Genomic DNA, 21,810 nt, shown 5'->3' with positions numbered 1-21,810 from the left:
GTATCCAGCCCAGATGGTCACTGCAGTCACCAGATCCAGTCTGTATCCAGATCAGATGGTGGATCAGCACCCAGAGATGACCTCTACAGCCCTGAACGTCAGCGGAGACCAGGACTCCGAGATGAGCGCCAGAGACAGATCCCCAGTGAGGACCCCGCCACTTAGACAGCCATCGGGAAAGACCACTGGAACCAGTTGAGCCCTTAAACTCTGACTTCGCTGCAGTTGGAATTGAACTGCTGGTTCATTTGGTCTCGACTGAGCCTGGTTTCTCCCAAGGTTTTTTCCTCCATTCTGTCACCGATAGAGTTTTGGTTCCTTGCCGCTGTCGCCTCTGGCTTGCTTACTTGGGGACACTTAATTTCCAGCGATATCGTCGACCTGATTGCAAAGACACTATTTAAACTGGACTGAGCTGGATGATGGCATCACTGAATTCAATAATGAAATGCCTTTAACTGAAAATCTTTTTTAATCTTTTCATTTTTACATTATTGACACACTATTTTCCTTTTTTGATATTGTGCAGTTGCTTTGACACAATTTACATTGTTAAAAGCGCTATATAAATAAAGGTGACTTGACTTTCTAGCTTCCTCAGAGAAAACGCCCCCAGGGCGACTTATTCCGGCATTCTTCCATGTGTCATGGGCTGGGGAGTCTGGGATAGATGATGCCACGTGTGATGAATGTCTATATATCCCATATATTCACACTCTCCCAAAAGTAAAACATGCGCACACACAATCACTCAGGTGTTTCCAGGCACACACACACACACTCGGTGTTGCATCCACACACACATTATTCCACCAAAGTCAGACTCAGACTGCCCAAAAATGCCTTGAATGAAAACAGGTGTGGTATGCAGTACAGTCTAAAACCTTAAAATTGGCTTTATATATACACACGTTTTTATATCTATATCATAAATTTGCGGTCTGTAAGGTCTCTGATGCTAACTAAGGGTGGATCTATTTGATACAGAAAAACAGTAACATTGTGAAATATAATGACCTATGATGAACTATTTAAATATATTTAAAAATGTAATTTATTCCTGTGATTTCAAATCTGAATTTTCAGCATCATTACTCCAGTCTTCAGTGTCACATGATCCTTCAGAAATCAGTCTAATACGCTGATTTGAAACATTTCTTCTTATTATCAGTGAGAACAGTTGTGGTGCTTCATACATTCGTGGAAATGGTGATACTTCTTTTCTTTTTTGATTCTTACATAAGTAGAAAATTCAAAAGACCGGCATTTATTTAAAATAGAAATCTTTTGCATTATTCAAAAGTTCACACTGCATAATTTTAGCCCCGATTTTCACTCGCCGACAGGTTTTTCAAATTTGCCACCAAATGCCTGAAATAAGAGGCAAATCGGTGCTTGTTCACGCAAATGACAATCACACAGTGTAAATTATCAAAGATGTGATCTCAGAGAATAGCTGACACCCATGAAATATTATGGCATGCTAAATATCTGGACCTGTCGGCGATTCAAAATCCTGCTGTGTGAAATGAGTTCTGACTGAAAAATACATTTGCGATGACCTACAGTCAATGAGAGAGCAAGATGCAGGGCAGCAGGAAGTTCGGGGAGGAGTTATATGAAACGTAGTTTGCGGACCAGACAGAATTGTTGGCGATTCTCCCCATTTTAAAGTCATAGGTGTAATCTCCTGTCGCCGATCAATCATGCAATGTGAACACAGCAGCAACTGAATGCTACCCCAGATAGTCGTGCAGTGTGAAAACAACGATGATCAGTTGACTTTGAAAATCGTGCAGTGTGAACTCGGCATTAGGGGTGTTCCCAAAGCATGAATCCGTATTTGGTAAGGCACGGAAACTGCATGAAGCATACTACAGAGCCAGTTACATTACAATATATAAAATTTCACTTACCACATAAACGGAGTAAGGACAGATGACTGATAGGATGACAGAAAATGATTTGCAGATCCTGAGCACCACTGACAAATATCTAATCTTGTCAAATGTGTGGTAAGTACGTGTGATCGTGAATCTTGGAACTGAATGTAAAAAGCGAGCACACATTCAAAAGTAATTTCAATGCCCTGCATATTAATATCAACTCCCTGATGCCTGCAATTTATTTACAGTATAACAACCCACTGATATCACGATTCCGGCTCATAATCGTGATATCTGTCAGCCACCGGCGATGAACAACAACAATGTCTATCAGCCCAACCCTATTTCAACCCCGACCCTTTGGACAATACTGTAGGATTGCATCACAAATCACAGCAAACAGTGACATAAGTCCTCATAAATATAAAAAGACATATCAAAATACTGTAGCCACTCAATTCCCAGAGTTAATTTCAGCAACCTGATCTCACGAACATAACTTTTCATAATATACGCAACCTAAAAGCAGGTTCTCGCAAGGACGACATAATTGTTTTCTCCATGTTCAGTAGCGTGGAAATATAGAGCAGTATATGAACACTTATTCCACACACAAAACAAACACGCAGTGAACATAATGAGAGCTCAAACATTACAATGTGCAAAGACTCCCTTGTTTTTCATTGTGTGAAGAGAATTACTGGTGAGGAAATTATGAAATGATGCGAAAGTTTATTGACCATGGAAGAGGGGAATGTCCGCTTTGTAACAGACCCGATTTTATTAGCATTCATTAGCAGTGTTGCGGAAGCTACTTCGAAACCAAGCTATAAACTTCCTATAACACAAATTAGACAAGCCATATTTTATCTACCCTTTAGATGTTCCCATGCTAAAAATACAAAAACAAATAAAAATAAATAAAAACAGAACAACCCAACTAGCTTGGTCTGGGAGACTACCACAGTTTATATAATTGTTCTATTGTAACTACAAAAAAGTCAGTACTACACTAAAAAGTCACTAAACTACACTAAAGCTATCATTTTATTTATTAATGTAAAAATCACCCTGAAATTTTGCAGTTTGCCATGCTACATCATGACTCGGCTAATCACCGGGAAGCTATGTTAAATGTTACACAGCTAGTGTTACTGTTCAAATAAATGACGTTAAGATCAATATTATTTTCACACAGGGTTTTTTCCTCAAACTGATTCTGGATCTTAAATTAATCATTAATAATAATATCATAATTAAGAATTGTTTTAGTCAATAATTATATCAAAATATTGCATTGTTAGCTTAGAAACACTAAACTAACAATAAAGCTAAAAAGGAGTCTCTCATATGATTCAAATCAAATGATTTTGCCAAATCAGTCACTTATGAGGTTTAATTTCAGTTAGATGCTCTCTTAATCCACCTTTTCCAACAAACAACAGATCACAAGTCATTTATTTCAAATGGAGAGACATTTGTGGCTAGACTGCGTGCAACCACCACGCAGGATGTGATGTATGCTAATCAAAATGATTTGCATTAAAAGTGAGAATTTGAATTTTTTACAACAAAACATACATTATTGGGCAGTCGTGGCCTAATGGATAGAGAGTTGGACTAGTAACCTGAAGGTCGTGGGTTCAAGTCTCTGGCTCGGTCTGGCAGGGATTGTAGGTGGGGAGTGAATAACCAACACTCTCTCCTCCCTCAATACAATCACTGAGGTGAGACCCTTGAGCAAGGCACCGAACCCCCAACTGCTCCCTGGGCACCGCAGCATTGGCTGCCCACTGCTCTGGGTGTATGTTCACTACTGTGTGTACACTTGGATGGGTTAAATGCAGAGCACAAATTCCGAGTATGGGTCACCATACTTGGCCACACACCACTTCTCCCTTTCTTCTTTCTTTCTATTATTTCTGCAAAGGGGCAGTATGTCTGGAATAATTATTGTATAATTATTTACATTGATAAGCCCTAGAAAACCTCTTTTCTTTCAAACGTATTGGTGGTCAATTGTTTTGTGTGGATACATGCATTCATTCATTATTTATTCATTTTACAAAGTGGAGGAAACTTCACAACTAATCTGAAAGCCGGCATCAGAAGGCAGCTGCCTATATAGGCAGTAGACAACTAGTCAGCTCTATAGGTTTTGTAACAGTACACTGACAGATTAGAATAGGGTAACTAAATATGTACTGTGAATGGTCTCATTTGCTATTTTCACCTCCCTGGACCATATCCTTAGACCCCACCATAAAAGACAAAAGAAATGCACCCAAAGTTGCACCTGAGGGCAAAGTAAATACAGCCTGCTTTAAATGCACATCTACAAGTTCACAGGACCTGTGTGGGCATAAATCAAGACCATTCTGCCAACACCAGATGAACAGGCAAATACTTCAGAAGTGTTAAACAGAAGGAGAATAAATGATATTGATTTCAGGCTCAAGGCCACAGAGGCCCAAACATCTCGAGGCAGGTCACATGGTTGTGGCTGACTGGTGCTAATTACAGAAACCACCCAAAACCATCAGTCATAAAAGAGCACTTGTTTGCATACTGCTATTAAAGTGTGCAATTAGTGATGCACTAAAATAGATTTTTTTTTTTCCTTTAGCAAAAAACCAAAATCAAAACCAAAACTAAAGCGAATATAATAAATCAAGTGATTGCATTTATTTAATAATCAACACAATTAAAAGTATACCTGTATATAGAGTCGTATATAAAATTATATAATGACATGATTATGTTTCTACTCTAATTTGCTAAAATATAAACATTTAAATGGCGGCTGTAATAAAAACTTGTTTTCATGACAGATTCATTCAGACTTGCATTAAATAATGACAACTAAGGTTAAGGAAAAAAATGATGTAATACAATCCATACTGGAGTTATATACTTCTCTGGAGTTATTTTTTTCTAGCTCAGTACTGAGTTTGTGTATGTTTATGTGATCTCGCTGAGGTAAATGTAACATTCCATGACATATTGTTTACAAGCTCTTTATTGATTTTTAAAAAAAAAAATCAATCTTTTTAAAAACAAGAAACCCCTTTTCCTAAGGTAGAGCCTAGTTTCAAACCGGTTCTTTGTCTTTCGACACTCAAAGCACCAGCTCCGAACCAGGAAAAGCGGTTCGTAGGTAGCACCAAAACATTGCTGGGCTAGAAGGAAGAAGCGCTTGCATCAGGGGCTGGGGGTAGGGTTACCGTGACCAACAAGACGACAGAAACTTTAGACCGCCATATTTGAAATAGAAGTTAAATACGAACACGTTGGATTCGCCGTGTTTGGATGCCAATGTAGGTTCGCAAAGACATGAACATCAATAGCAACGCAACGTCCACCATTGTTGATAGTTTGTTTAGGCTTGCTTGGGATGGATCGGCGCTGCGCGGACCGGTTGTTGCGAGGCATCGGGGTGCTGCGGGAGCGATTGGAAAGCAGACGGCTCTTTATGCTTTTGGATCGCTCTCATGGTGCTTTAGTGTGTTATGTGCTGATCGATCGATCTGTCTGTTGTGTTTGACGCTGCCACGCTAGTAAACCGAAACATGAAACGTATTCAGTGACTTAAGACCTGGCTCTGTATTGCTCTCTGCCTGTGGAAAAGCAACCGGTTCTTAAAGCGCTCGCCAGTTGAACCAACTAAGAACCTGCAATAGCACTGGCTCTGAACTAGCACCTGGTTCCTGCTGGTGAAAATGAGAAGGTTGTGCATACTTGACATTGGTGTTGGTGCAGATGATGTATTCGATCTCATCTGAATAAGGGTTCTGGAAGGTGAAGCTGCTGGTTCTGAAGAGCATCCACTCTCGGTTCTTCATCCGGAAGCGGTACATGACCGAGAGAACCTGCCCTTTGAGCTTGACCACCTAAACACAACAGAAGAACACAGTTCATATCACATGCATTTACATCGTAGAAATTTAAATCTAAGAACCAGCAAATACAAACAAAACTAAAAACAAGAAGTCTAGTTACACCAACAAGCAACAGCATAGCCTAGTTACGACATAAAGCCACAACTTGCACACTACTAAATATGTTTGCATTGCATTATTAAACATGAAACATCTATTTATAAACAATATATGTACAGAAGCTTTTCAACCCCACTGGGGTCTTTATTTTAATGCTTGACAAGAGTGACTGTAATCAGTGAAAGAATCAGCAAAATATGACCAATCGGCTCCTACAGCAAATTCCAAAGCTATTATCAAAGTCCCCCACTAGGATATAAAATTAACGCTTGTCGAGTGCCAAATGTGAACACAAATTGGCTTTAGGAATTAGAAACATGAGGAATATTACATGCTTTATGCAAGAATGGTAATCTGTCCCTCATTGATGCTGGTGACATGAGTGATTCAATTGAGAAAACAATCAAACCCGATGCACTACAGACACCATCAATGACTAACAATGTTTAGCTCAGTGGAAAATCTGCCATCATTGGTTTTTCTAGGATGCATAATGGTTTTTCCCTTTCAGATCTAGCAATATTCCTTACATTACGATGCAAAAAATATGTATGAGAAACAAGATCTCAATTGGTCTTCATGCTTTTGTGTCAAGTAAGACTGGCTCAGACTCTGAACCCATCCACATGCTCTCCACACAGTCACCTCTATTGTCACTTAAAGCAGTTTTCGCCCATCCAAATACAGAGATTGCTTTAAATAAAAAAAGCTGTGTTCAGACAAAACAACTTCCCACTCAACAGAGACAAAAATGGCTCTCTTAAACAAACAGCACAGACAGTCGCACTTCGAGTAAAAAAAAATACAGCGAGTTAAAAGAAAAAGAGAGAAACTTGACTTTTTTGGATGTATATCCTGCTTTGAAAGAGGAGAGAGGATATGGGATTTTATTCTTGGCGACAAGAGGCCACTTTCCTTTTCAGCTTGAGAAAGGACCCTAAGATCTCAGGAGGGAAAGAGACCAACATTTTAACTTCTTAAACAGATCCCAGAGTTCACTGGGTCTCAAACCCGAAACTGAAGTCACACGACTCACATCAAGGCTTTAATGCACTTCTCAACAGAATCACCTCACAATGCTTTGACGTGAAAAGAGCTGCAAACGGAGTCACTGAAGGGCAACTGGTAGTAAGAAACTGAGAACTGAGTTAACATAATTAAACAGTAAACACCTGAAATGGAGCTGAGAACAGAAAAACACCCTAACGATTGCTTTTTGACATCACAGAAAGGATAAAAAGCTCACTGACAGTGTCCTCGAAACTCACAGAGCGCTACAGAGTTAAATATATTAGAAAACATCAAGGTAAATCATATCTCAACTTTTCGTTCTGTGATAAGATTAAACTGCAAACCATTTTTTACTTTATTGTAATCTGATGTAATTCTGAGAAACAGAATGTAAGGACTCACAAATATAGAAATTTTAGCCAATACTGATAATTATTTACATTTTAAAGCCAATACCTGATATATTGACAGATAACAGATACCAATCTACATTGTGAGACTAAATAACAAAAATATATGCTCAAGTTCAGATCTCATCAGTGTCATTTTAGAATTATTTCTACAATACTATAGTATTTATTAATATATTGAATTAGCTTTTATTTTTAAATCAGTTTTTTTTTTCTTTTTTGCTTTGTTATGTGCTTTTGTCATTTTTATTAGCTTTTGGATTCTTAAATATCATAAATAACTTTATTTATGTTTTAGTAATTGTAGTACATCAGGTTATTTTATTTCAGTTATGTGCCAAGGCAACATTTCCAATTTCTGTTTAGCTTTTATCTAATATTGTGTTATCTGATATTTACACTTATATTTCAGCCTGATTTCAATTAAACACTGAAATCCATTTGCTTCTAAATGACCCCAAGCATCACGAAAAGAGAAAAACTGCTTTTAATTTACAACAGGTGCAACTGCAGAAAAGTATTAATTTAGCAAATGAATGGATCTATGGCAATACAAAAATAGTGCATGCATGTGTATAACAAAGAACAAAAATCATTTTATTTCATTTATGTTTAAAACCAGCAGGCCAACTAGAATTGATGTAGGTCTATAACTTATTGGCTTAAATACACCCATTTTACTGAAGTTACAAGTCACATGACCACTGATATACTGCCATTGTGCAACCCTAGCTGTGATTTATCCATCTGGAATTGATTGGATTGTGAATGAAGCTGGGCGGTTGAAGGGGAGACACTAAAAAACAAAGAGGGATTTAGGAAAGTATTTTTAATGGTAAAGCAAGTTATTAAAGATTCAATTATAAAAGCAGGAACGTGTATTAAAGGGTCAATTTAAAGTTTAAGTTGACTTTAGACAGAGAATTTGGGATTGTGAAATCAGGGCAGTATCTTAGATTTATATCTCTCTATGGTTTTCTTTTTCCATTCTTTTATGACAAATGGTCTCTTCATCTTCACGCGGTAAAGAATCTGTCAAGTAAGAATCCAGTAGTCCGCAACATCAAGTGATTTCGAGCAACCCCGTGAATGTATATTGTTCTAGCCTCTGACATCTGCCGGGACTCAGCATCGAAACTACAAGCCAAGAATAACACGCTTTCACGGTCTCGCTACGCATAAATTGTCGGCTTTTGTTCCACTTGGCTTCAAAAGTACAAGATAAGACGCAGATAAGACTCAGAAACAGGTGTGTGTTTGCGGACGGCGCCACGCGTGTGTGTGGTCTCGAGTTTTGAAGATGTCCAGTTATCTGAAGGCTTTTCTGGATGTCAGCCAGAGGGGTCTTTATCAGCCGTCAACAGACGTACGCAGCGAAACAGGCGAAAGTACTTTGACAAATCTCTTTGTGGCGTACCTGACCACTCAACCTTGGCCTTCCGGGAAAAGCGAGGCGGAGGATTTGAGGGGCTTTTAAGAAGCGAAGCACGTAATATAGAGGGCACGATCATCTAGGGAGTAAAAACACTGCACCCACCCTTCAAGTGCCCACAATATCATCCCATGGGGTGGAATACCAACACACACACGGCTGGCATAAATGTGTGTGGATATCAGGATGTGAAGAGAATACTAATGATAGCTGTAAACTCCTAGACGGGAAGTTGGAGACAAAGAAAAAGGGGCCAAAAAAAAAAGAGCAAAAGCTGGGGGAATAAAGAGCAGGATAAAAGAAAATCAGAGAGTTTTTGTAAAAAACCAAAGATAAGGAGACAGGATGAGGTAAAGAGCAGGAACAGAGGTGATGCGACAGAAGCGAAAACTAAAACATTTAAAATGAATTTTCACTCACTTAAATAAAGATTAAATAAAATAAAATATAAATATTAGATGGAAAAACTTGAAACTATTTAGTTGCCTGTTTAAATTAAAATAGCAAAATTACTAGAATTGAAACTAAAATCAAAGCTAAATAGAAAAATAAAAAAACAAAATCGCAAAAGTGAAAAAGTGAAAGTGACGTGACATACAGCCAAGTATGGTGACCCATACCCTGAATTCGTGCTCTGCATCTAACCCATCCAAAGTGCACACACACAGCAGTGAACACACACACACCGTGAACACACACCCGGAGCAGTGGGCAGCCATTTATGCTGCGGCGCCCGGGGAGCAATTGGGGGTTCGGTGCCTTGCTCAAGGGCACCTCAGTCGTGGTATTGAGGGTGGAGAGAGCGCTGTACATTCACTCCCCCCACCTACAATTCCTGCCGGCCGGAGACTCGAACCCGCAACCTTCAGTTTACAAGTCCGACTCTCTAACCATTAGGCCACGACTTCCCCCATAAGGTGTCATTTGTTAACATTAGTTAATGTATTAACTAATAATAACAAACAATGAACAATACATTACACTATTTATTAATCTTTGTGAATGTAAGTTAATAAAAATAGAGTTGTTCATTGTTTGTTCATGTTAGTTCACAGTGCATTAACTAATGTTATCAAGCACAAATCGTGATTTTAATGCATTAGTAAATGCTAAAATTAACATTAACTAAGATTAATACTGTAGAAGTATTGTTCATTCTTAGTTTGTGTTAACTAATGTGAACGAATGAACCTTATTGTAAAGTGTTACCAAAATTTATATGGAAATTGAACATATAAAATCTAATTATAAAATATTAAACCATTAAAAAACACTACAATAGTACACAAATAATATGATAATAAAATAAAAAGAAACAAAACACCAGAAAAATAAACTATTAAAAATGATTGAAAACTTAGTTGCCAATGCAACATTTCTAATTTGTTTAAATCCAAGTAATAAAATTACTAGATTGAAAACTGAAACAATTTAAATTAAACCTAAATAGAAATATATACAATAAAAATTTTAATAGAAAATATAAAAATAAAATATCTGAAGAAACACTATAATAGCATATAAATAATACAAAGAAAAAATACCATTAAACAAGGAAAAAGGGTCTAAAAAAGACCAAAAGCATGAGCAATAACAAGCAGGATAAAAGAAAGATTTTGTAAACAACCAAAGATATAAACAGAGGTGACCTGACATGAAGAGCAAAAGCTAAAAATGAACAAATAAAAATGACAAAAGCAAAAATTTAAAATATAAAAATAAAACCTACATATAAAATATTAAAAATATGAATAAACACTATAATAGAACATGAGCAACACATAACACAGAAAACAAAGAAACAAAATGCCAGACGGGAAGTTAAGAGTAAAGAAAGGGGGCTGAAAAAGACTGAAAGTCAGGAAAACAAGGAGCAGGATAAAAGAAAAACAGCAGGTTTTTGTAAAAGACCAAAGATAAAGAGATAGGATGAGGTAAAGAGCAGGAACAGAGGTGATGCGACAAGAAGAGAGAGAGGAGGAAGTCAAAAGAGCTTCTGAAGAGCACCAGCTTGCGGTTTAATTGGCGACGGGATTCAAAAACAGAAAGACAAACAACAATAGCTGCAACAGAGAAAACCTCTTCAAATGTCCAAACAGAAGACTGTGGAAGTGACCAATCAACCACTCTTCACCGTTCTCCACAGGTACTCGACGGACTCGGAGAAACTCTCAGCGGTAGCCAATCAACACCTACTAACCGATGGAGACAAGTTCACTTCCTAGCACTGACTGTAGTGGGGAAGCAAAGGATTGTGGGGCGAGTTGAGAAGAATTTGTTTTTCTTGGCAAGCAATGTACACATATTGTCACCCCAGAGCTCCGAGTTTGCTCTTCCACAGCTCTGGAGTCTATCGAGTTCACTATGTCACCTTGTCTTAGATGTTTCTCCTAAAATTCCTGAGAAGAAACAAATATAGTTCACATACAGTGAGACTTGAACTATAAAATTAATGTGGTGACCATCTCAGATCAATGCGCTGTGATTTTTAATGGTTACTTTTAAAGAATCTGTCTGTTGTATTCATTTGTGCTTTGTCTTTATTCTGCTAGATTTATTAAAAAGTTTTAGGAAGTTTGTACAAATGTTCCCAATTACAAATAGCCTGACTATATGGCGCTTTTTGATTAAAAAATGGTATCATCTGATCATATGATGATTCTTAATTTATAAAAGGAAGAATATTTTTCTTAAGAATGTTTTGTAAATCCAGCCCAAGTAGACTCAATTAGCTCTCAGTTCTTCTTTAAGAGAAGAATGGTCATTTATGATGTTTCTTTCCTACAGGATCACGTGCTGATGAATGTGTGTAGGACTGGATCACAGCTGGCGGCTGGGCTTGCTTTTGTTGTTGTACCTGTTGGAAGCTCTCTCGCAGGTGGCTCTGGTCCTCCGGGTGGCAGAACTCCAAAATGTCTTTGCCAAGAAGATCCTGTGCAAACCCAAGAAAAGGAACAATCATATGAACGCTTGATTCATACAAACTCTTTGTACTTGTTAAACCGAGCACAGACAGCATCAGGGTCATAATGAATAATAACTGGAATATGTTGACTATTTCAAGAATATGCCTCAACATTCTCTAGTATTCAGAAAACAGCCTGCCTGACTTGTCATGAATCTACGATTGAAGTCATATCTGAACTAAACAAACAGGACATAAATATCATCAATACATTGCGTTGGCTACTGTAACTGTGCATTAAAGGTGCAGTATGTAATATTGACAGATGGCGGTAGAAATGGATACTGGAGTCTAAACTCAAAATATTGGAGTGAATTGTTTCTCCCACCCCTCCTCAGACTCGAGGCTCAAATGGGTTGCCAGATTAAGGACACGCAACAGGAACGAAAGCAACTGACAACGGAAGGCAACAAGCCTTACATGGTAAGCTAATGAGTTGATTTATCTGCAGTTTAATATGCCTCTGGTCATAGAGATCTTTACATGGATACTGAGGCTTTTTAGGTTGCAATTTCTGACACAGTTTATTGGCTGCTGTGTTTTCTGACAACTGGCAACCCGGGGTGTCGAAATACTATTGGTTAAATTGGCAGAGGGCGGAATTGCAAAGACAAAAACAAAAACTGATATTCCGACATGGAATGAACATTTCAAAGTAGAATAACTAGTTGTAGCCTTGTTTTTCGGAGAAACACGTTTGTGAACTTAGCATGTTTCCTAAATATCTGCAAACATATTATGGAAATGTTATGCTTTCGCACAGTTAAAAAATTACATAAAGCACTTTTAATATTAAGCTGCACAGTCAGTGAAACTGACCTGAGGCTGGTAGCCAATCACGTTGATGCAACGAGGGTCCACGAAAGTGATGATGCCATCTGAGTTGTGGCGGGACAGGAACTCCGTCGGCACAGAGAGTCCGTTCATATCCATAGAAACTGGAGAACTGGTCACCTGAGAGACGAGATAAAGGGATTTAAATGCAAGACATATAAAAAAGACATGAACTAGACACATTTTGAAACATTAAGCATTCAAAAGTTGCAGAAGAACATTCTAACAACTAGAACACCCTAGCAACTGCATGGCAACATTCTAACAAATAGAACACCTTAGCAACCGCTAATTCAACATTATAAAAAAAGTACCTTGTCAGCTCTCAAATAACAAACTCACTTTTTACACTCAGGGTGACTATTTAGACTATATATATATATATATATATATATATATATTATTGCACTATTTATACTACAAAACGTCATAGAATACTGCCTAAGTACACAATTTGGGACAAACCTTAGGATGTTCTAGTTGTTAGAATGTTGCTATGCGGTTACTAGGGTGTTCTAGTTGTTAGAATGTTGCTATGCGGTTACTAGGGTGTTCTTGTTGTTAGAGTGTTTCTATGCGGTTACTAGGGTGTTCTAGTTGTTAGAATGTTTCTATGCGGTTACTAGGGTGTTCTAGTTGTTAGAATGCTGCTATGTGGTTACTAGGGTGTTCTAGTTGTTAGAATGTAACCATGAGGTCATTGGGATGTTCTTGTTATTAGAAAGTTGCTATGCGGTAGCTAGGGTTTTCTTGATAATTGCTATGCTGTTCTGCTTGTTTGCTCAAATGTTACTATACAGTTGCTATGGTGTTCCAGGGAGTTGCAAGCATGTTGTCATGCAGTTGCTAATTTTGTTGCCATACACATCAGAGATCCGGACATACCTGCAATCTTCCAATCGCAACCAAGCAGTATTTGCTGGTTTGACCTGCTTCCGTGTCTTCATCCGGAATGGTCATGCCTGGAAAAGACACAAAAACAGTCATTTGTCCGAACAGCAGACTGAAAACATGTGGAGATTCTGATGACTAACATGTTTATTCCTACCACATTTTCTAATGAGACGCTCTGTTGCAAGAGTGCACAAGGACCTGTTTGGGAATCTTTGCGCAAAAACGTGTTTGATCCCACTGATAGCATCTGCTCAATATTTTTGTCCACGTCTCCCTGACTCACCAGGAGTTTGTTCATGCATAATGATTTAGTTTAGTCGTCTAAAACCAGTAGCAAAGCAGTTATTGTTCCTGGATGTTGTCGTGCCGTGTTTATGTGGAGTAAATGGGACATGAAGTCACGCCAGATGGGAATCAGGGCAGAGGAGCGATTCCTGTCCTGGAGTTTGTTTAAGCAGGAACATGAAGCGTTTAATCTCCTTTTAATTACATTAACAATTTCTCTTTGACACACTTCCTTCTTTGCCTTGACCTCATTATGGTTGGTGGCTAAAAAGCTTTTCAGGATACAATGATCTTTGTGAATGACTCGAAGAAGAGAAAAAACAAATGAGAAAGAGAGAATAAAAGAAATAAACCATACTCTCACAATTTATAAGAACTGCTATAAAAAGTTGTATATGTTTCCTAAAGAATTATTTTATCTTACTTGATCCTTAAAAAATATTTTACAATACAAAAAATTAGCTCGACCAATCATGTGAGTGAGGGGTGTGGCTATTGGTTTGCTCAGCCAATAGAGTGCAGCAGTCCCAAAAGTATCTAGTCCATATCATTTTCTTCATAGAGGAATTAATTTTGAACAATAACTTATAAACCTTGAAAAACAGACCTACTCTGATCTCAGACATTGTTAAATGATGGTTTATGCTTTTATTGAAGCCATTAACCCACGTCATTTCAACTTATTGTTTAAAGAATCATGTCTTACAGCTGAATTCCTGATGAAAAACTACATTACCCATGATTCTGCAGCGATATCTCCACCAATCAAAGAACTGTGACAAGAAAAAAACACCAAAAGAACACTTTTCCCTATTCTCTCAAACTACTTATTTTGCATTAACAAAATATATTGATTACCTATATATAATCAATATTTTTAAATTAATAGAATCAATGGAAAAATATAAAATCTATCAATGTCATTCACAATGCTTCATGGGATTGTAGTTCTTTCCTTACCCTCATTAAAGCTTGTATACAGTCTTGTACCCTTGTCTTTTTGTCTGGTTTTCATATACTTTTGTGTTTTAATTTAAGGTTCATAATGTTGCTATTCACCTTGTAAATGGTTGGTTTGGTTCATAACTATTTAACAAAGTTTTTTTTATAAAATCCTATGGGAAAAATGAATGAGAAAAATACACCCAGAAACAAGGGAACTGAAAAACTGAAAAACATACAGCAGATATATGCAGTACAGAATAATACAAATACAGAATAGAGTGACATATGGTCAATTTATTGTCTCATTGTTATTATTTCATGGTCTGTTCCCACATTCACACTGCAAACTGTCACCTCAAGTAAAATACAACTCAATTCATCAGCGGCGGATGGCTGTGCAGGGAACACTAGTTTGCAAAACGAATTACTCTGTGCTACAAATAAACAGGAATGGTATATCACTGCATAAATGTCACATTCAGGGGAAAAAAACTTCTCTGCAAACAGGCTGCATACTATGGACAGATGCACCGATGGCTTGAATTAATTTACTGCCTTTAATTTGCACAACCTGACATTATACAAGCAGATAGAATTCATTTGGTCGCATATCAAAGTAATAAAGAGCACGTAAAGTCTTATTTGTTTTGCAAACGCTATGAAACTGATCAACAATGCATATCAGGGCCATCTGGTGTGGCTAGAGCTCTTTCTAACCGTTAATGCACTGATTACCATTCGGTGTGATGAAAATGATGCGAGATGTCTTTGTTTAGATCACTGCACTCCAGTATGACACCATAATGGCTGACAATCAAGCGTTGCGGGTTATTTATATCCGTACTTTGTGCCATTATGCAACAAACAGGATGTCCAACATTGTGCAATTAATTTTTACGACACACACATACCTGGACAACCTCCAGCAAGGCGAAAAGTTCAGGTTTTTGAGTTCAGGGTTGCTCAATTTCTTCCTTTCTCACTGCACACATGCTGTTGCGCTAATAGTAATCGCAGCGGTGGGGGGGGGTCTAGCGTGCCGGTGTAATATGGGAGTCATCCAAAACTCCAGACAGTTCTGCAGACTGAAGGATTTTAACGGAATTCCAGAGTTCTGATAGTTCAAGAAGTTCAAACACATGTTCCAAACAACTTGTTCCATTAGGCTTCGGAGTGTAAGTTGAAGGTTACGTTAAGCAAAACACATCCATAATATTGCTTCTCTTTATCTGTACTTAGAAACGGAGTAAAAAAAAATTAAACTAATATTAACAAGTGGAACCTTGTTGTAAAAAAGTTACCGATACAAAAAAATTAACTGGTTCCTCTGAATCATTTGCATCAGTACATGTTGATGTTGAATGTAACTTAAAGGGATAATTCACCCAAAAATAAAAACTGTCAATATTTAATCACCGTCATGATGCTCAAAACCCATACAATGTTGGTTAGTCTTTGAAACACAAATTAAGATTTTAATGAAACCTGAGGTCCAGAATCAACGAGCACAGGATGCATGGATGAGCTTCAGTGTTGTCTATATGCGTTTATTCATTAAATCTGTTCATCATATTAAGTGACTGTATCTGTTCACTAGACTTGGATTAAACCACTTGATTCATATGGATTCATTTTATGGTGCCTTTATAATTTTTTTCAGAACTTTTAAGTTTGGGTGACCTTGACTTACAAATCCTCAGACATTAAAAATGTCTTTCGGCGAATTGCAAAGGCCGATTCCAAATCATCAGTCCTCATTCTGCTGGATCTTTCTGCTGCTTTTGACACTGTCAATCATCAGATTCTCCTGTCTACCCTCTCATCACTGGGCATCACTGGGATTCCACTTCTCTGGTTTGAATCCTATCTCACCGGTAGAGCTTTCAGGGTGGCCTGGGGAGGGGAGGCATCCAAACCACATCAACTGGTCACTGGAGTACCTCAGGGATCGGTTCTTGGACCCCTCCTCTTCTCCATATACACTACATCACTGGGTCCCATCATACATGCACATGGCTTCTCCTATCACTGCTACGCCAATGACACACAGCTCTCTCTCTCTTTTCAACCAGATGACCCAACGGTAGCTGCACGGATCTCAGGCTGCCTGGCGGACATCTCGGCATGGATGAAAGAACATCACCTACAGCTCAACCTGGCAAAGACGGAGCTTCTTGTCTTCCCTGCCACTCTGACTCTACAGCATGACTTCACGATTCAGTTAGGCTCATCATTGATTACCCCATCAACTTCGGTCAGAAATCTTCGTGTAATCTTTGATGACCAGCTGACCTTCAAAGAGCACATTGCAAAGACTGCTCGATCCTGCAGGTTTGCACTACACAACATCAGAAAGATCAGGCCCTTTCTGACAAAGCATGCTGCACAACTTCTTGTCCAGGCCCTTGTCATTTCTAGGCTGGACTACTGCAATGCTCTTCTGGCTGGTCTGCCATCAAACACAATCAAACCTCTACAAATGATTCAGAATGCAGCGGCACGACTGGTCTTCAACGAGCCCAAAAGAGCCCATTTTACACCTCTCTTCATCTCCTTGCACTGGCTACCAGTGGCAGCTCGCATCAAGTTCAAGACACTGATTAGCTTGTCCCTTACTAGCTTGTACTTATTTGAACAATGACTGAGACTTGGTGTTACAAGCACTTCCTCTGTCTGACTGCCTCTTCAAGATGAATCGCTTTTTGTATTCCCCTATTGTAAGTCGCTTTGGATAAAAGCGTCTGCCAAATGACTAAATGTAAATGTCTCAATTTGTGTTTCAAAGGTTAAATGTCTTTGGAACAACATGAGTGTAAATAAATGATGACAAATTACAGTTTTTGGGTGAACTTTTCTCTTTAAATTTCATTTAGCATCAAAATCACATGCAGTGATTCAAATTATTCAATTAATCTTTTTTGGAACCAGCTAATTTCCATGCATCAATAATAATAACAAGTTCCACTTGCTAATGCATTATTACATGTAATAAATGTATTAGCAGGAACTAAAAACTAAACCTCAATAAACAAACCATTTGTTTTAATAACTAACATTTAGAAAGATTTTCTGTAACAAACGTGTTGCTCATTGTTAGTTAATACACTGATGTTAAGTAACAGGATCTTATTGTTAAGTGCACTGTAAAAAATATTTTTTTAAGTTGCAAATAAAACAACGATCATTGTAGTACATTTTACATTAAATTACTATTTCAATTTTTCTACTTCAAAATTTCATGTTTAAGTTCGTGTTTCTTTGTAATAGTTTTTATTTTTTTATTTTATTTTACTAGCAATTCCTTAGTGAAAGTTGTTTCTACACCTATTTCCTTTCGGTTTTTTACATTTAACATCAAAATGCAGAAATGCAAATAATTCAGTGAATCTTTTTTTGTAAACAGTTTCTTTTTTGATAGTTCAATACTGGTACACTTCTGTGCATTTGTTTGGGTTTAAGGAGATTAAACATGTTCATTGTGTTAAGTGAGGCTTCAGATTGCAAGTCAAAGTTTAATGTTAACCGAAACACATCTATAACTTTTAACTACTAATTTTTTTTTCTCCCCAACACTGGTCCACTTCTGAATATTTGTTTGTATATTTGTCTGTTGCTCTCTGATTCAGTGGTTTTGAACTGACTGTGTTTGAGTGTGTTTTTGTGTAAGTACCCGCTGGCGGCCAGGCCTTGATGTAGCCGGTACAGTGCACAACCGAGTACTGCGCCTCCCCCTCCTTAGACGGCCCAAGACCATTCCTGTGAACGAAGAGAATGAAACAAAGAAAACACGTCTGGTACTCATGTTTGGTACTTTAAAGTTGGCATTCAGGTCATATGAGGATTACGGGCAGCAGGATCTGATTTGGAAAGCCAGCACGAACATCAGCAAAAATGTTCCCTTTTGTATCTCACATCAAAACAAAACACAGAAGCACAACAACAACATGACTCCATCTGCACACATCAAGATGATTGCAGATCTCCCTTCCTAAAGCTTGATTTCAATATCACTACAGTTGAAAAGTTTGGGGTTGGTAAGATTTAATGTTTTTGAAAGATGTTTCTTCTGCTCACCAAGGCTGTATTTATTTGATCAATATTACAGTAAAAACTTTAGTATTCTGAAATATTATTGCAATTTCAAATAACTCTTTTCTATTTAAATATTTTAAAATGCCATTTATTCCTGTGATGCAAAGACGAATTTTCAGCATCATTACTCGTTAACACTTTTTTAGGATTTTTTTTCCAGATTCTTCAATGAACAAAGTTTAAGAGCTTGTATTTGAAACGGAGCTCTTTTGTAACATTCTAAATGTTTTTACTGACACTTTTGATCAAATTAATGTATCCTTGCTAAATAAAAGTTAATTTCTTCCAAAACAATTTTACTGACAAAAACAGAGTACATTCAATTCTAGCTTGGATTTAGTCAACTTTAGCTTTTGTTCAACATTTCTATTTAGGTTTTCTATTTTAGCAATTAGATAAAAGTAATGTAATTTCTGTGGAAATAGCACCAACAAACAGAACTGTAAATCATGACTATTTTATATGTCGAAATGTAATGGATTGTAGCACTGACACACTGAAATGCATCTATTTCTAACACTGAAACCAATGTACAGACTTTAATTAATAACATGAAGAACAAAATAACATTTCCAGAAATCTTCACAAGTGAAATAAATGTAGTCTACTGGGAAACCAAATTTGCTCAATATCCTTGGACTGTGAATCAGACTCACTCCATCCATTAACACGAATCACTTGTGTGCCTTTCTCATAATGTTCTTCATGCGCTCTGTGCACAATCCCATCCCCTGTCAAATCAGTTAAGATTAGATTTAGATTTTCATTAATTAATTTATTTCCGTTTGCAAGCTCAACTGCTAGCTATGCCATGGCATTTAGTTTGCATTCGTTATTTAATATTTGTTTATGAGCTCAACTGCGTGAGAAACATCAGGTCACGGGTTCGATTCCCAGGGTAAACACATAATGATAAAGCACATTCTTTCCTTTAATGCACTTAATGTCATTTTGGATAAAAGGATCTACCAAATGGAAACAAAAAACAATATTATTTTGTTTTTAGATTTAGTATCCAACAATATCCCTCATTCACATTGGCCCTTCTCACCTCTGTGTGTTTTGTGAACTGTACAACAAGCCTTGGTAATTTTTGCATAAACACTTGACACACATGTGCCATTTATCAATTAGACATCTGCAATCTCACAGATGCTCCTGGAAGAGGTGATTCCTGCATTCCAGAGCTGTCAAAACCCGCAAAATACACAGCGCTGCAAGTTTGATGCAGACGAACAACACTGTTGCCTGCTGCAGAGAGGAGGGCATCGGGTTAAACATCAGGGGTCAAAGGGCAAGTTACAGGAGGAATTAACAAATTCTAAGAATTTTCTTAAGGAAACAAAATTCCTAGAAGTCGTTCATGTAATGCCAAAAGTTCTAACTCACACCGAAAAGTGCCGCAAGCCAACTAAGATAAGAGTTTATTTAATAAACTGTGTGCTGTTATACTTTCTTTGTTTTAAGACTTACCATTATACCATGTTCAAATAAAAAATAGACACTTAAATGTGAAACATGCAGTTGTAATTTTTCTTTTGTTTGTTGAGTTTTTAATGGGTTTGATTGTAAGTGTACATTACAAATTAATTAGCAATGCTAACTCCTACTGTACAATTTGTGTTTTGAATTACAGGATGTTTGGTTAATAGATTGGGGTTTGAATATCTGCAGAATTGGGTGCAAATTTGAAAACTGAAAAAGGATTCATACCTGTATCTCTTTCTCATGCTGGACAACCGATTCAGTGAGATATGATCCAGTGGAGCACTGCCACACCTAAAGAAACATTTGAAAACCGTTAAATTATCACCATACATGGATAAGAATACAAATACATGTACATTTATGTTCAACATTAAAGTCTGGAAACCTCAAATTAATTACATTAGGTTATTTATGATAATAAAATATTTTTATTTGTTTGTAGAGACAAGAAGATTCAGATTAAATAAAACGTATTCAAGGGCTGCATTAACTGTAAAATGATGTAGCAAAAAAAAAAAAAGGAAATACTGACAATTACATTTTTTGGTTAAACATTACACTTTGGAAACCTCAACTTTTAATGGCACAAATGATCACTTAGGTTAATTAAAAAAAATTGCATTATTACAAAAACAATGATAAAAAAAAGTTTAAAAGAGCAAAGATTCAATTAAAATAATATGTACTCAGAGGTTGTCTTAACTAAAACTAAATAAATGTATTTATTTATTTTTAAAGAAAAGACTGACAATTCAAATTTTTTGTTAAACTTAAAACCTCAACAACTTAATTATTTTAAGTTATGGCACAAATTATGACTTATTTTAATTAAAAAAAATAAAAAATCATATTTATGTTGATAATAATACAAACAAATCATTTATAAAATTTTTGTGGCACAATCAGCAAAGAAGACTCGGATTAAATAATATGTATAACAATAACTAACTAATAAATAAATAATTGAACATTCAAAATGTTGTCAGTCATTTTGACAGACAAAGAAAATACTATAAAAAAACTCAAAAGCAAAAAAAGAAGTCATTTTTACAACTAATATTAAAATAATAAGGATTATTCATAGCACAAGCACTGATGACATCTAATTTTCTAGTTACCGTGTTATGACTTTATATAGCTGTTATCATTTGAATCCAGCTAGTAAAGACAGTAACGACTATACGAGTGACCTGAAATATCTGACCCTGTTGAGGGGTAAAATAGTTCACATCTGTTCCAACTTGAGCTGTTTATCTCCCAAAATCACTTCCATTCAACCTGGCAAGACAGTCTATACTCCCTCGGGTCTTTGTCAAATAGGCTGTAGTGTTCATGAATGCAAGGTATGCAAATAAACAGCATGCACGTTTGTGGATCACAACAAGCAAGTAACGCTATTAGACATGATTCAACTCTGAAGGCCGCTTAAAGCATAGTGTAAGAACTTTTAAGAATGACGCTCATGTTTTTTAGGGGTTCTGTTTATCTCAAGCGTTTAAACACACACTCAACAGATGTGCTCAGCTGCTAGCATGCGGATTCAATCTGTCAAAGAGCCGCAAATAGAAAA

At 37.0% G+C, this 21,810-nt stretch overlaps 1 protein-coding gene across 2 annotated transcripts in view; it reads right to left on the bottom strand.

The window, feature by feature from the left end:
• The window catches only part of LOC306857216 (aryl hydrocarbon receptor nuclear translocator 2-like), a 95,091-nt gene that overhangs the window by 37,191 nt on the left and 36,090 nt on the right, over positions 1–21,810 (bottom strand). For both annotated transcript variants that reach the window (XM_079397038.1, XM_079397039.1), the window contains 6 exons: positions 20,466–20,531; positions 18,331–18,416; positions 13,422–13,498; positions 12,522–12,656; positions 11,595–11,669; positions 5,625–5,776 (listed from right to left, as the gene is read on the bottom strand). In XM_079397038.1, the coding sequence (XP_079253164.1) occupies positions 5,625–5,776; positions 11,595–11,669; positions 12,522–12,656; positions 13,422–13,498; positions 18,331–18,416; positions 20,466–20,531 (591 nt within the window). The remainder of the gene's footprint in view (positions 1–5,624; positions 5,777–11,594; positions 11,670–12,521; positions 12,657–13,421; positions 13,499–18,330; positions 18,417–20,465; positions 20,532–21,810) is intronic.

This window comes from Barbus barbus, assembly GCF_936440315.1.
Source record: "Barbus barbus genome assembly, chromosome: 1".
Lineage (NCBI taxonomy): Eukaryota > Metazoa > Chordata > Actinopteri > Cypriniformes > Cyprinidae > Barbus > Barbus barbus.
The sequence above is the reverse complement of the archived record's forward strand: the minus strand, read 5'-3'. Positions and strand labels throughout refer to the sequence as shown.